Raw genomic sequence first — 15843 nt, forward strand, 5'->3', positions numbered from 1 at the left:
ATCCTGCTTCTTCCAGCTGCGCAGGATTCGCAAGATCTGCAGATTCTTAACCAGAGAGGCACTCATTCTTACCATCCTGGCCTTGGTCATTTCCAGGGTTGACTTTTCTAACATCTTGTATGTGGGGATTCCCGCCTACCAGCTTCAAAAACTTCAGCTAATCCAGAACCAGGCTGCTCGCCTGGTGTTTCGTCAACCTAAACATCAGCATGTCTCCCCTCTTCTGAAGAGCCTTCATTGGCTCCCTGTGGCCAAACGGTGCTCCTTTAAACTCGGCTGCACCGTATTCAAGTCCCTTCACAACCACGCCCCCGAGTTCATTTCCTCCAAACTCAGGCGATATCTCCCATCCCGCTACCTTCGATCCTCTGCCGACAATCTTCTCTGTATTCCATCCATTCGCCGAAAAAAACACGGTGGCCTCCGGCTTTCCTTTCTAGGCCCCACTTTTTGGAATTCCCTCCCTGTGTCCTTCCGTCACTGCCCTTCTTATGATTTGTTCCGAAAAACCCTGAAAACCCACCTTTTTAAGTTGGCCTTTGAGTAGTGCTCCCTGCCTTAGTTGTTATGTCTGTTATGAGCGCCAAGAAACCGTCTCGGTGTACGTGCGCGGTACAAATTTTTTAACATAACATAACATAACACACATTAAGTGCATTATAATCCTCGCGGTTATATAGCAACTTTGGTTTGGCTTTATCAAAACATGTCGTGTAAGGTGTCATACGATTTGGAATACTATCCCCTCGCCAGTTCTGGCGACGGGGATAGCATTCCACCCCTCTAGAGGGAGAAGACATGTTACTTTACTGAAATGCGGTTAATTTTAAAAGAGCCTCAGATCCACAAGATGGATGCTTCTGCCACAGACACAGGTCTGACCCCCTGAAGCTGACGAAACTCAGCCAAGGGGGCCTGGACAAAGGGTTTCCTGTCGCAGGTAGGTGTCACACCCCCCCAGACAGGAGATAGTGGATTGTAGCAGGGAGGTTTGAAAGAAACCAGACAGTGCTGGGGGAGCACAAGGCTGCCCCTTGCATAATCCGGCCAAACCGGTTCTGGGGCACTCCAGCCCTCGTGCCAAAGCGGCCAGGATCAAAGGAAGGGGGTGTATCCACCCACTTCCTGGGTCCCACCCATAGGAGGGGACCTAGCAGGTAATCCAGCCCCCTAGATTGGTATAAGAATGGGAGGAGTGCCAATGCACTTCAGATTATCCTGATGAAACATAAGAAACGAAACTCTGGACCCTTCGACATCCTACTCGACGTAGAAGACTGAAGAATCTCCCTTGTGGTCAAGGAGTGACCACCCTGTGCAAACAGGCACCATCCAGCCCTCGACGTCTGCTTTGTTGCAGTTCCCGCCGGAACTCGAGCGACAGAGATCGACGAGATCAAGCTTGCCTGCCTTCTAACAGCCCGATCCACAGTCCCTGCAGAGCTGAGACCCGTGGAGGCGACCGGAAGCGTGGGGCACGCCATCTTGGAAAGACCACGAGACGCTGACCGTGCAGCCCACGAATGACCCTCGAAGCTGTACACCGGGGTTTGAGAAGCCCCAACCCTGAGCCACTCTTGCACCGAAGTTCAGCCCTCCACACTCGACGAGTGCTGCGTGGGGCCCTTCTGCTTCTTTTGGCTCAACGCGTTGGTCCGGTCACTTGCCAGCTGGCTTGTGGCCCCTGTGCCGACGAAACTTGAAATACGACTTGTGATTCTGGTTGCTCCAGATTTGCACCCGCTCCCCTGAAAAGGAGCACCCACTCTGACCCTCCTGGACCGAGTGAGAAGCAATCTTCCAGTTCCTCGTGAATTGCTTTTGCCAAGTGTTTGCTCCAATCTTGAAGCCGACAGCGCCGACGGCGAGAGCCTGCGTGGGACAGATCGTGACCCGCTCCTGGACGTCGTAGATGCCCCAGAGCCCACGTGACAGCGGAGAGAAGCTCCTCGACAACCACCTGATTGCGCCCGACATTGTCTGGTTCCGTCCTGGTTCCACCCTGGTCACTGCTGAGTGACCCAGACTCTGTCCCCTCTGCTTTCAGGTACTTTTCGACTTGAGTCCACCCTTGGATTCCACCGGACACTTCTCCTTCACCTCGCCTGCAGCCCTTTCAGCTTCAAGCACCAAGAATCTGCGTGACGAAACCCGACTCAACTTCGACCCTGTGCACCCACTTCCTGTGGGTGAGGTAACATTGCAACGCCGGTGTTCCCACACTGGTACACACCTCTAGGGTCTGTGTCTTAAGTTTTGTTCCTCTAGGTTCAGCAGAAGTGTCCTTAAACTATATTTGTGTAACTTTTACGCACCATTGACTTAACATTGATGCATGCTTGTGCTTTCAGGACTGCACCCGAATCCCGCGGGCTTTTCCCGACGTCAGCATTGCTTGTCCCGACTGCTCCCAGCGATTCCCTAGGCCCTAGGCCTAACCACTGATCGAATGGTCTCTCTTATACCATTTTTTTAGTATATGGTTTGAGTGGCCCCTTGGCCTCATCCAAAATTGTGCAACTTTGTATGTTATACTGTGCTTTTTATTTAACGCTTGTGCCCCTTTATTCATAAAGAATACTGGGGATTGTTTTTAGTAATAAATACATATATTTTTATAATATATACTTGTGTGGTGTCCTTTCATTTGATATTACAGGATTGTATGTGGTAAAACAGCTCGCTTAACAGGACCTCTTAAGTTAAGCCTTTAGGCTGCTTAGTCCATGCTACCCCTAGGATAGCTTGTCTAATAAGGTTGACTTACAACCAGACACCATAAGGGTCGTTTGGACTGATACAGGGTGGTTCCAGAATTGGAAACATCATATATCAGGCCAACTTCTCACACCCGGGCATCCCAACCGGCACAGTCAGAGTAATTCGACTTCGAAAAATATGATCAAAAAGTTTAGCCAAAAAATGACTAAAGGGTACCACTGTTCCCGGATCGGCCCTTGCTGGCGCATCATAAATAGGAACTGACGTCAGCGCGCGAGGGCGGCGTGTAAATACTCCGGCGACGTCATCCCAGCGCCAACGACGCCGACGACAGAGGCGGAGCCGCACACGACGCCTACCGACGCGCAAGGGTACTGCTATGCAAATGTTTCCGGATCCAGTCTGACGCCTGGGGGTAGTCTAAGGTAAGGAATCTAATACTAACCTGTTTCTTTCAGATATGGCTGCCAACACTTCCTAATTGCAACTGTTAGCAGCCAATAACCATCAAGCTTGTGCTCGTAACGCCTCAGCCAATCAGATGGCAGAATTCCCAAATATTCATATCTTTACATTTCAATATTTCTCCAAAACTACTTAACGGATTTACACCAAATAAACAAAAGCGTGCTTTCTAGACCAAGACCCTTCTCCCTGCCAAATTTGGGGTAATTCCGTTCACCCGTTCTACCTGTAGCCTAGTCTAAAGTTTCCTATGGAAATTGCATGGAGAAAATACGTTTGGGACCCCACTTTTTTCTCGCCCACCCCCCACGAATCACCTCCAAACTTTCAACATAGGAGCTGATATGAACAAAGAATTAGTTTGGAAAATGTCATGAAGATTCATCAAATGACGCCAAAGTTATAAAAATGCTTTTCCTATGGAAACTTAGTCCTAACCATAACGACCTACTGGCGACGGTTCTACATGGGGTAGGTGAAACGGAACAAGTACCCTTTTCAGCATTGGGATCATGTCAGATGATGAGGAAAGGTCCAACATGCGGGTACTGTGTTAAGACTCCAAACAGTCCTGGGAATGGGACTGTTTTCTTGAGGAATTAAACAACTACTGACTCCTTTGGTGCTTTTTATGGGCAGATCATTTAGGTGACTTACCTGAAGTGAGGGAGAATGCTTTCAGATCTCCCTTCAGCATTTGACCACAAACACTTTGGCGTCCCTCTCTCTGGTGGCCTCAGAGTGCATCGAGGCACAGGAACTGCAGGCTGTTGCTTTTTTGTTTCAATCACAGACATCGCATATAGATGTAGATCTGGAGAAGGACGACTGCTTGAAGCATCTGTCACAGGGTTTAAAAAGTGAAACGTTCATGGTAAACATTTGACCTAGTTGCTTTCGGGGTGCTGAGGACCTTCATCAGTGAGACAACAAGAGAGAGTGCTAGGCCCAATGAGATGAGGCACGAAAAAACAAGAACTGATGCCAGTATCATCATTCCCGAAGGCTGATTTGCAGATGAAATCGCATGGCACCATCTGGCTGTGCTGGAGAACATTTCTTTACAGACCAGCCTGAAGGCTGGAAGGATAATTCAAAAGGCGAGGAATCTTGAAATATATATCCCATAGCAAGGAGACATGACACAGACAACTCAAGGTGTCACAAAGACATACATTTCAATAATCGCAGCACAGGCTGCAACCACCTTAAGTCCTTCGGAGAGGCATGCCACGTCTCGGACATTCATGAAGCCAAATATGAAAATATATATATAAAAAATAGAATCTTGGCAGAAATAAAATGCAGAAGTATAGTTCACTTTTCCATTTAAAATCCAGTACATTCTTACAGAGATTAAGTTGGTATTGACAGCTTAGTGTGCTGCAAATATTACAAAGACACTAATCAAAATATGAACACACTCAACATATAAAAGGAAACATGTCCTCTCCCGCCAACAAGACTTTCAATTCCCTTTATTTTTTAAAATTTTATGTACACATGAATGATCTGTATAATGTACATTCATTATAGAAAGCTTTATATACTGGATAATGCGTAGAATATTTCACAACAACAGTAGGCTCATACATACACAGGTAGACATCAATTTCATTTTCTTTGCAGAAGCTTTTTTTATTTGGTAAAGCCAAGTCGAACTGTACATCTGGATGTCTACCGCTCTTTGCCTTCAGGAAGATAATGTTAATGATTAGCAATGCACTACATCACTGAACAGACACTGGGGCCAAACCAGGATACAAAGTTCAATGAGGCATCTTCAGAGATGAAATGATGAGGGTGAGAAAAATGCCCTTGAAGGAAAGTCTATGACTCAGTGGAATACATTTCAACGGATGTTCAAAGGCGGACTCTTGATAATTCATAAAATAATATAAAAAAATAGGGGGGGGGCAGAGGAAACTTCCATATTTTCCGATTCACAGTCTTGTAAACAAATACAAAGGAAAAGAATGTGCTTAAGTACAACAAGAGAAAATACTTGTGTACTTCCGCGGCTGATCCATAGAGTGCTTTTTGTTTATGTTACATTGTGAAGCAATTAGATTCACCTTTAGTTTGTTTTCCCTAAATAAAAATATATTCATTAGAAAAAGGAATAACACTTTATCGCGAAACAAGTGGAAAGGCAGAAAAAAGTCCATTTCAAAAGATTTTGGAAGGAGGAATGTGGCACTCTCTTCTGCTCTAACCAGATCCGCCAGCCTTTAATAATCACCACTCCTGGGTGTTTAGAGAGGCTAGCCAAGAAGATCTCCTGCTTCATGGTCTACTGGGGGTGGTACGCTGGGAAGAACAGTCGTTGTTGTCCCTGCAGTAAGATAACCAGCAACTCCTGGGCCTATTTGGAAGAAAAAAAATATATAACATTTTGATTGTGAGGTTGCATATTTGAATTAATCAACCACATGTCTACTACATCTACAATTATTGAAATAGTACATTGTACACACCTGCAAAAACACCATTAGTAGTGGGGTATAGTACCACTCTTAACTGTCCGCAGTGATTCAGATAAATCTGTATGGTTGGAAATGTGTGGTAGTAGTAGTATGATGTTCCAAGAGTGTGAGGTATGAAAGCAGCAGACGCATCAACAGGCTGGACAGACTACCACTGACAGATACTCTCACATTGACATGAATAAAGGCAGAGAAGACCCCAGTTGTCTTTTGAAGGTGCTTTGGGATGTATAAGTCTTTGCATTATCATTACACAGTGCAAGATTATGCAGTCCCTCCACTTCTAACGGGATAACAACTCGCATGCAGGTCAAAGCTGCACCAAGGCTAGTGCTGCCAGCTTCCTGACTGCTTTACAGATCTCCAAGACAAATCTAAGAAAAGCAATCAGGGTAGAGTTAGTTTAATCTGCACCATTTTGGACTAGAATGTCAGTCACTTGTGACCAGTAGTCATAGATCCCAGAGTACGCACAGTGGCCATCTTGGAATGATTTTATTTTTAAGTAAGAAAATTAAATCCAAGATGTATGAGTTACTTACCTTCGGTAATGATGGATCTGGTAGACGATTCTAGCAGCAGATTCATTAACGTAGAATTATCCCCAGGCGTGAGACTGGACCCAGAAAACCTTGCCACAGCATCCCTGTGCGCTGGGGGGACGGCACCACGCGACTCCGCCCAGGCACTGTACATGACGTCAGTGAGGTCACACAAGTACCACCCCGGCACGCCTACGTCAGTTTTCTCCAGAGAACTTTTCCGCGCCACAATGCAGAGCCATTAGACAAAACTGGGGGAGTATGGGAACAGTGTGCAAAAGAATATAAAAAGAAATGGTGTTGAACACCACCACAAGGAGCAGTGCAAAACACTGCAGTACCTAAAGGCAGGGAACAAAGTAAAAAACAGAGCACAGCCCTAAGCAGCCACCCTGCCAGAACGGAGACAGCCCTTCCCCTGGAGACAAGGAATTATCTAAAAATGTCATGATGACATGTAGCAGGATTACAACCCCAACCAATAACAATGAAGGGGTAAACAGTCCAAGACAAACAAGGAACGACAAACTTCCAAGACAGCCACATCACACAGTTTGAGACCCCTCAAGGAACAAGGGGCAGAGGCACAGCCAAAAGACCCCAACCTAGAGGATAGCAGAGGCCTTGGAACACTAGTAATAAAGGAGGAAGGGGAGGGGGCGGGGTTGGAGGATAGGCTCCAACCTGGAGCAACAAGAGCATAAGGGCACAGAAGCACAAGTTACTAATTGTGTACCGATATATCTGTAAGCGATATTAGTTAGTGATAGATTCCTTACCTTAGAATAATCCCCAGGCGTCAGACTGGATCCCGAAAGTTTTGCTTCGCAGTACCCCTGTGCGTCGGTAGGTGGCGTTGTGCGGCTCCGTGTCTGTCACTGGCATCGTGAGCACCGAGATGACGTCACGGAGGGTACTTAGGCGCCATCCATGAGCGCTGACGTCAGTTCTGTACACGACTTTCCGCGCCGAAACGCAGAGCCATGCAAGATACCGACCATTGGCGCATAAAACTAGGGCTCTAAAACGGATGACCTTAACCCTAGTAATCAGTTCGCAGAATGGGGAGGATAGGCGGGTGGTAAGGAATCTATCACTAACTAATGTCCCTTACAGATATATCGTTATCCAAGTAGTAACTTGTGCATCTGAAAGAGACACGTTAGTGATATATTCCTTACCTTAGAATAGATACTCCTGCAATACCAACCCTGGTGGTGGGTCTGCGAACAAGATTACACCAGAAAGTCACGGAGCACAGAACGGCCAAAGAAGCCGTCTCTCAGGACCGGACTGTCAAGGCAGTAGTGCTTGGAAAACGTGTGCAGCGAGGCCCACGTAGCTGCCTGACAAATGTCCTTCAAGGGAACGCCGTGTCCCAAGGCAGAAGTGGCTGCAGTTGCCCTGGTTGAATGGGCACACAGCCCCACGGGAGGCTCCTTCTTGGCTAAGGAGTAACATGCTTTGATGCACAGAACGACCCACCGGGAGATGGTCCGTTTGTGCACAGCCCAACCTTTTTTGGTGCCCACGTAGCCAACAAAAAGCTGATCATCCACCTGGAACTGCTGTGTACGCTGCAGATAGAATGCGAGCGCACGTTTTGGGTCCCGACAGTGGAGCCTTTCCTCTTCCCTTGAAAGATGCGGAGGCGGTAAAGAAGGTGGGCAAAGTGATGGTCTACCCGATGTGGAAGGGCGTGACAATCTTTGGTAGAAAAGAAGGACAGGTCCTTAAAACCACCTTGTCCGGATAAATAGAAAGGAAAGGAGGTTTAGAAGAAAGAGCCTGGAGCTCACTCTTCTGGCAGAGGTGATGGCAACCAGGAAAGCAGTATTTAAGGTGAGCAGCCGCAAAGAACAGTTATGAAGGGGCTCAAAGGGAGCGCACATTAGAAAAGTCAAAACAAGATTTAAGTCCCACTAAGGCATTATGAAGGGTACGGATGGAAATGTATGCGTAATGCCTTTAAGAAAACAGATAACAACCGGGGACTTAAAAAGAGAAGTCTGATCTGGAAGCCGTAGAAAGGCGGAGATGGCCGAAAGATAACCTTTGACAGTGCCCAGAGCAGAGCCCTGCTGGGCCAAAGAGAGAAGGAACATAAGAACCTCAGAAAGAGGGGCAGAAAGGGGATCCACAGCCTTTGCTGTGCACCATGCTACAAATCTGTTTCACCTGCAGGCGTATACCGTTTTGGTGGAGGGACGCCTGGCTGCCAGAATGACATCACAGACTTCGGGAGGAAGATCAAAGGGTGTCAACTGTCGCCGCTCAATCTCCATGCATGGAGGTGGAGGCTGGACAGGTTCGGGTAGAGGACCGTCCCCTGCTGCTGCGACAGAAGATCTTTCCTAAGGGCAGACGGATCGGGGGATCGATGCGCATACTGAGTAGCTCGGGATCGAAGCTCATACTGAGTAGCTCGGGATACCATACTCTTCGAGCCCAGTCCGGAGCCACAAGAATGATCTTATTCAGCACTCTGGGTAGAAGTGGTATAGGCGGAAAGGCGTACAATAGAGCGCAGCTCCGCTTGCGCCGAAAACGTCTTCGAGCGAGTGCCGTCTTGGAAATTCCAACATGCAGAACTGATGACATTGCGCGTTCTCTTCGGTTGCGAATAGATCTAACCAAGGCTCTCCCAACTGCTGAAAGAGACCTTGCGCCACGTCCAAGTTCGTGATCCACCATGTACCGGCTGCTGAGTTTGTCCGCCCTGGCGTTCAGAGAACCTGCTAGGTGTTGAACCACCAAGGTAATGCCTTGATGTTCCAGCCACATCCAGAGGCGCAGAGCCTCCTGACATAGGGGCCACGACCCCAACCCGCCCTGCTTGTTGCAATACCACATGGCGGTGGTGTTGTCCCTGAACACCTGCACTACACTACCCCGGACAGAGGGAAGGAATGCCTTCAGTGCAAGCCGGATCGCCCACAGCTCCAGAAGATTGATATGGAGCCGGGACTCCACTGGAGACCAAAGCCCTCTGATCTCCGCCTCTCCCATGTGGCCTCCCCATCCCAGGAGGGACGCATCCGTCACCACTGTGTGCTCCGGTTGGAGAAGGGAGAGGGACTGCCACTGACCCAATCGCAATTTGTGAGCCACCACTGCAACTGTCTTGCAGCGCCCTCCGAGATCTGGACGTGATCGGACAGGTTGCCCTGATGCTATGCCCACTGGAACTTCAGGTCCCACTGCAGAGACCGCATATGCCATCTGGCATGCGTCACTAGCAGGATGCAGGAGGTCATCAGGCCCAGAAGCTGGAGGGGCATCCTGACCGAAACCCGGGATAGAGGCTGAAAGATTGTAATCATAGCCTGAATATCCTAGACTCGCTGCACGGGAGGGTAAACCCGAAACAGCGTCGAATCCAGAACTGCTCCGATAAAGGGGAGCTTCTGAGAGGGACTCAGGTACGACTTCGGCAGATTGATGGAAATCCCCAGCAAATGCAGGAGGTTGGCCGTAGTCTGGAGGTGGATGACGACAGCCTGGGGCGAGCCCGCTTTCAACAGCCAGTTGTCGAGGTAGGCGAAGACTGACACCCCTGACCTGCGCAGATGAGCTGCGACCACCCCCATCACCTTCGTGAACACCCGAGGGGCACTGGTAAGGCCGAAGGGGAGCACGTCAAACTGAAAATGCTCCTGGCCCACCGTAAACCGCAGGTAGCACCAGTGGGCCGGCAGGACGGGGATGTGAAAATAAGCATCCTACAAGTCCAATGCCACCATCCAGGGTCCAGGGCAGCCAGGACCTGAGCCAGAGTCAGCATCTTGAACTTCTCCTTCCGGAGGAAGCAAATGATGTCCCGGAGGTCCAAGATGGGGTGCAGGCCCCCCTTGTCCTTCTTGGGGACCAGAAAGTAGTGGGAATAACAACCTCTCCCGCCTTCCTGACCGGGAACGTGCTCGATGGCCCCCTTGGCAAGCAGGGTCGAGACTTCCTGACGGAGAAGAGTCAAATGATCTCCCGACATGCGGTAGTACCGAGGTGGCATGGCCGGAGTAGAGGACAGAATGGGGAGTGAGTAACCTTAGTTGATTATCTGCAGCACCCACTTGTCTGAACTAATTTCGCGCCAGCGGTGGCGTATCCTGCCACCCACCGGCGTGGGGGGCTCCCTGAAGCTCGGATTTGGAAGGCTTAGAGGTGGAAGCAGCGGGGGTGGAAGCGGACTGACCCGCGCGCTGGTTACCAGACCCAGCCCTGCGGAATCTACGGCCGCGCTGAGACTGGTTTTGCACAGGCTTGCTGGAAGAGAGCGCTTGGGTGCCCCTGCCCTGGCCACGAAAGGAATCAAACCCAGGCGTGGCAGGGTTCTTTGTGGAAAGACCCAAAGACTTGGCCGTGGCACGAGAGTCTTTAAAGCGCTCCAGGGCATTGTCGGCCCTATTGCCAAAGAGGCGGAAGCCATCATGGAGCATGTCCATGAGCCAGCTCTGGACATCGGGTGAGAACCCAGTGGAACGCAACCAGGCATGGCGCCTCAAAGCCAGTCGTCGAAATTGCCCTGCCCAACGAATCAGCGGTGTCCAAAGCACACCGGATGGCAAACTTAGCTGCATCCTTACCCTCCTCAATTGCTTGAGAAAGACAGGCTGGAACTCCACAGAACACGGAGGCAAAACCGGAGTTACAGAATCCCACACTGCGTGGGAGTAATGGCCCAACAAGCAGGCGGTGTTAACCGACTGCAACCCCAAACTGACTGAGGAGAACAACCTCTTGCCAAATTGGTTTAGCCTTTTTGAGAGCTTATAAGGAGGAGCCGTGGGAAAAGCACTCTGCGGCGTCGAGGCCTGAATGACCAGGTTCACCGGCGTGGGGTGAGTGGACGCCTAGAGACATTTTTATCCACTGGCGCCCCCGTGGCCGGATGCATCCAAGTGCCCAAGATGACTTTGGTAAGGGCCTCACTGAAAGGAAGCAGTGGCTCCGACGACGCAGACGCAGTCTGAAGCACCTCCGTAAGGAGGTTGGTTTTAAGGGCCACCGTAGGGAGGTTGAGATGGAGAGCATCCGCAGCCCGAAGCAGCACCATGGTGTAGGAAGCGCATTCCTCCATTATAGGTGGAGGAGAGGCAAACCCCGGGTCAGAAGACACATCAAGTTCGCCCGCATCTTGAAGGTTGTCCACCCAATCCTGCTTGGAATCACACTGCCGGGCACGGGGGTCCTCGGAGCCGTCCCAGTCCTCGTCCGGCTCCGGAGTAGAGGGAGCCGGCTGCAGCAGCAGGGCCGGAGAAGGCGCAAGCGGTGTCGGGAGTGGCACCGAAAACGGCGCCGGCCGAGACGGAGCCGTATCCCAATTCGGATCCCAGGCCGGAACTAAATGGTCCGGGAACCGGGGCAGGGGTGGGAGAAATGGCACCCAGTGCGGCGCCTGTGGCAGGGCCAAGGGCGCCACCGGGGCCGGAGCCAAGGACGGCGCCGGGGCCGGAGCCAGCGGTGCTGCACCGTGTGGCGCTGGGGCCGGCGGCGCAGGATCCTGTGGTGCCGGGGCTTGCACCGATGGCGGAGCCGCCGGGCCAACAGGATCTGGAAACGGGACCGCGGGGCCCAAAGGCGCGCCGGCAGGAGCCCGGGGCCTAAAAAGGAGGTCCATGGCAGTAAGAAACTCTTGCATCTGTTTGGGAGTCGCCGACGGACCCGTGTATAGCGGGTAGGCCGATGGACTCCCCCGGCTCAAGAGGAACCTCAGGGACAGAGCCCCTGTCCCCCTTCTCCGCCTCCGGGGAGCGACGGGGGAGACGTCGGAGAGCGAACACACTTCTTCAACTTCTTTTTATAGCGTCGCTTACCGGAATCTGAAGGCAAAGACTTAGAGCCTGAGGAGCGACGGCTACGGTCCCGCGAACGGCCCCTAGACCCGGAGCGGCGGTGAGAGGAGTGCTGGACCTCCAGCAACTTACGGCGCCGCTACCGCAAGACCTTCGGGCTATGGCTTGACAGTCTCGACAGACCCGGGAGCCATGGTCGGTCTCTAGGCAGTAGAGGCACACATCGTGGGGGTCTGCCACCGATATGTTACGGAGGCACGACCCACAAGACTTAAAGCCGGGCATCCCTACGTGCACCAGGAGACAAGAAAAGGAGACAAAAAGTCTCAAAAAGGTAGTAAAAATAACCGAGGTACGTGCTCAATCCGGATCTGCGCTTTCGGCACGGAATAAAAAAGAACTGACTCCGCGCACATGGGTGGCGCCTAAGTACCCTCCGTGACGTCATCTCGGCGCTCACGACGCCAGTGATGGACGTGGAGCCGCACAACGCCACCTACCGACGCGCAGGGGTACTACTAAGCAAAACTTTCCGGATCCAGTCTGACGCCTGGGGATTATTCTAAGGTAAGGAATCGATCACCAACGTGTCTCTTTCAGATTGGGGAAGACTGAAACCCCTGATCTGCGCAGAGGAGCTGCGACCACCGCCATCACTTTCGTGAACACCCGGGGTGCGCTGGTAAGGCCAAAAGGGAGCACGGTGAACTGAAAGTGCTCGTGGCCTACCGTGAACCGCAGGTAACGCTGGTGGACCGGCAGGACAGGAATATAAAAATAAGCGTCCTGCAAGTCCGACGCTACCAGCCAGTCTTGCGGGTCTAGGGCAGACAAGACCTGAGCAAGTGTGAGCATCTTGAACTTCTCCTTCCGGAGGAAGCGGTTGACGTTCCGAATGTCTAAGATAGGACACAGCCCCTTGTCCTTCTTTGGAACCAGGAAGTTGTGGAAATAACAACGACAACTTACTTCTGGCGTTGGAATGCGCTCAATGGCCCCCTTGGCCTTGAGGGTCGCAACTTCCTGCTGGAGAAGTGCCAAATGATCCCCCGAAATGCGGTGGTACTGAGGTGGCATGGCTGGAGGGGAAGTCTTGGACTATGTGCAAAGGTGATGGCGAATCCTGCCAGCCACTGGTGTTTGGTGGGCCTGAAACACCGGACTAGGAAGGTTTGGAGGCAGTGGGTGCAGGGGAGGTAGTGGACTGACCCGCCCACTGGCCCGGTGACCCACCGCTGCGGGTCCCACATCCACAGCTGCGCTGAGACTGTTGCTGCGCAAGCCTGTGGCTCTGAAATGAACGTGTTTGGGCGCCCCTTCCTTGGCCACAAAAGGAGCAAAAACCGAAGGAGTGCGCCTGGCAGAAAGGCCTAAGGACTTGGCCCTAACCCTTGAGTTCTTAAAACGCTCCAACGCACTATCTGCCTTGTCACCAAAAAGGTGAGTGCCATAAAAGGGCATGTCCATCAGAGTGTTCAGGACATCCCCGGAAAAGCCAGTCGTGGAAATAGCTCTGACAAGCAAGTCGGCGGTGTCAAGGCCACAACGAATCGTGAATTTGGCTGCCTCTCTCCCCACAGCAATAGGTTGGTAGAGCACCGTCCTGCCTCCTCCGTACACAGAGGCAGCACCTGCCATACCGTGTCCCACACAGAATGGGAATAACGGCCCAAGAGGCATGCAGTGTTCACAGACCGCAGCCCTGAATTGGCGAAGTCAAAAATTTCTCCCCAAACTGTTTTAGTTTCTTGGAGTCTCTGTCTGGCGGGGCAGAAGGGAATGCTCTGGGGGAAGCAGAGGCCTGGACAACCAGGCTCTCATGGGTAGGGTGCTGGGAGAGGAAAATGGTGTCACCCGGGGCCGGCCGATGGCGTCGGGCCACATTCTTATCCACAGGAGCCCCATGTTTGGCCTGGACCAGGTGCCCAAAAGAACGTCTGAAAGTGCGGCATTAAAGGGCAGCAGCGGCTCCGTAGAGGAAGACGCAAGCCGAAAAACTTCTGTCAGGAGGTTAGTCCTAATGGCCACCGAAGGGAGCTCGAGATGGAAAGCCTCTGCTGCTGTACGCAACACCACATAATATGTACTACCTTCCTCCGTAGCCACGGTAAAAGGACACATTGTGCCAGGTTCTGGAGTAAAATCCAGGTCACCTGCATCCTCAAATTCCTCTTCCCAGTCGGGGTCTAACTCGCACTGGGCTGCAAGAGGGTCCTCAGACCCTTCCCAGTCCTCCCCAACATGCCAGGCACGCGGAAAAGAGGGAGGCGGATGGAGAAAGGAATAGAAATTCGGTATCAGCGTCGATTGACACCAGTCCGGCGCCGTCTCCACGTCGGGGTGGAAGCCGGGGACGGCGTCTGCCATGGAGCCAGCCGGTGGCGGATCGTCGTGGACGTCGGTGGAGACCAGAGTCGTCAATGACGTTAGGGCTGGAACCGGCGACGAAGAAGAGCGAGGACCCCCAGTTGGACCCGCGGGGCCCGAAGGCGTTCCGGCGGGGCCCGATGGGCCAAAAAGGCGGGCCATGGCTGACAAAGTCCTGTAGCTGGGGTGGAGTCGCTGACGGACTCAGGAAAGGCGGGTAGGCCGTCAGCAACTGTGGGGGCGGCACGAGCCGCGGGGGCGGCACGAACCGCGGGGGCGGCACGAACCGCGGGGGCGGCACGAACCGCGGGGGCGGCACGAACCGCGGGGGCGGCACGAACCGCGGGGGCGGCACGAACCGCGGGGGCGGCACGAACCACGGGGGCGGCACGAACCACGGGGGCGGCACGAACCACGGGGGCGGCACGAACCACGGGGGCGGCACGAACCACGGGGGCGGCACGAACCGCACCCTCAGCCATTTCGCGCGACAGGCTAGGCGAAGAGGGATGATGCTTCTTCGACTTCTTGTGCTCCGCCTTACCCGGGTGCGAAGACTTCATCGAACAATGGTGGTGGTGGCTCTGGTCCCTCGATCTCCTATGGGACCGGGACCTTTAACGGCGCGGAGCCGACTCCCAGGCCTCCATCAACTTTCGGGACCGCTCTTGCAAAGTTGTAGGAGCCAGGGTCCTGCATTCGGGGCACGACTCAGAGTCATGTTCACGCCCCAGGCAGTAGAGACACTCTTGGTACGGGTCCGTCACCGACATCGTGCGGGGACAAGCCACGCAAGACTTAAAACCGGGCATCCCTATTCACCAGGAGTCAAAAACTAAAAAACAGAGACAAAAGTCCCAAAAATACCTCAGTCAAAAAGTGACTAGGAGTACTGCTCTATCCAGATCTGCACTTGCTGGCGCGGAAAAAGAAAGAACAGATGTCAACACGCGTGGGAGCTTCTAAGTAGCTCCACCTATGTCATCTCGGCGACTACGACGCCAACAAACAAGTTACTTACCTTCGGTAACGATGTATCTGGTAGAGACATAGTCTAGCTGCAGATTCCTTAACTTAGAATACCCCCAGGCGTCAGACTGGATCTGGAAAACTTTCCGCAGCATCACCTCTGCGCGCCAGGGGCAGCGCCGCACGGCTCCGGCCCAACGTCATCCACAGACTTGACGTCAGCGGAGCCATATATGCCCCTCCCGGTGGGCTGACATCAGTTTTCGTCGGAGAAACTTTTCCGCACCACAACGCAGAGCCAGTACCAAAAAACTGCTAGAATAACAGTGTGCGAAAATGATGAAAAGACATGGAATGGTGAAAAACAGCACTATAAAGTAAAGTGCCTGGCACTGTATATTGAAAACTAGTAAAGGGAAAGAGAAGAGCACCGCTCTGAGAAGCAACCCAGCAAAAGGGAAGGCCAACCACCCTTGGAGGTAAATGAAGATGTAAACAACA

The 15843-nt window shown here is 52.2% G+C and overlaps 1 protein-coding gene across 2 annotated transcripts in view; it reads right to left on the reverse strand.

Annotated features, from left to right (window-relative positions):
* Positions 1-4647: 4647 nt before the first annotated feature.
* The window catches only part of DNAJC13 (DnaJ heat shock protein family (Hsp40) member C13), a 1517524-nt gene continuing 1506328 nt past the window's right edge, over positions 4648-15843 (reverse strand). For both annotated transcript variants that reach the window (XM_078663869.1, XM_078663868.1), the window contains one exon: positions 4648-5551. In XM_078663869.1, the coding sequence (XP_078519995.1) occupies positions 5451-5551 (101 nt within the window). In that variant the 3' untranslated portion in view covers positions 4648-5450. The remainder of the gene's footprint in view (positions 5552-15843) is intronic.

The sequence above is a fragment of the Lissotriton helveticus genome, chromosome 10 (genome assembly GCF_964261635.1).
Source record: "Lissotriton helveticus chromosome 10, aLisHel1.1, whole genome shotgun sequence".
In the NCBI taxonomy this organism is placed as follows: domain Eukaryota; kingdom Metazoa; phylum Chordata; class Amphibia; order Caudata; family Salamandridae; genus Lissotriton; species Lissotriton helveticus.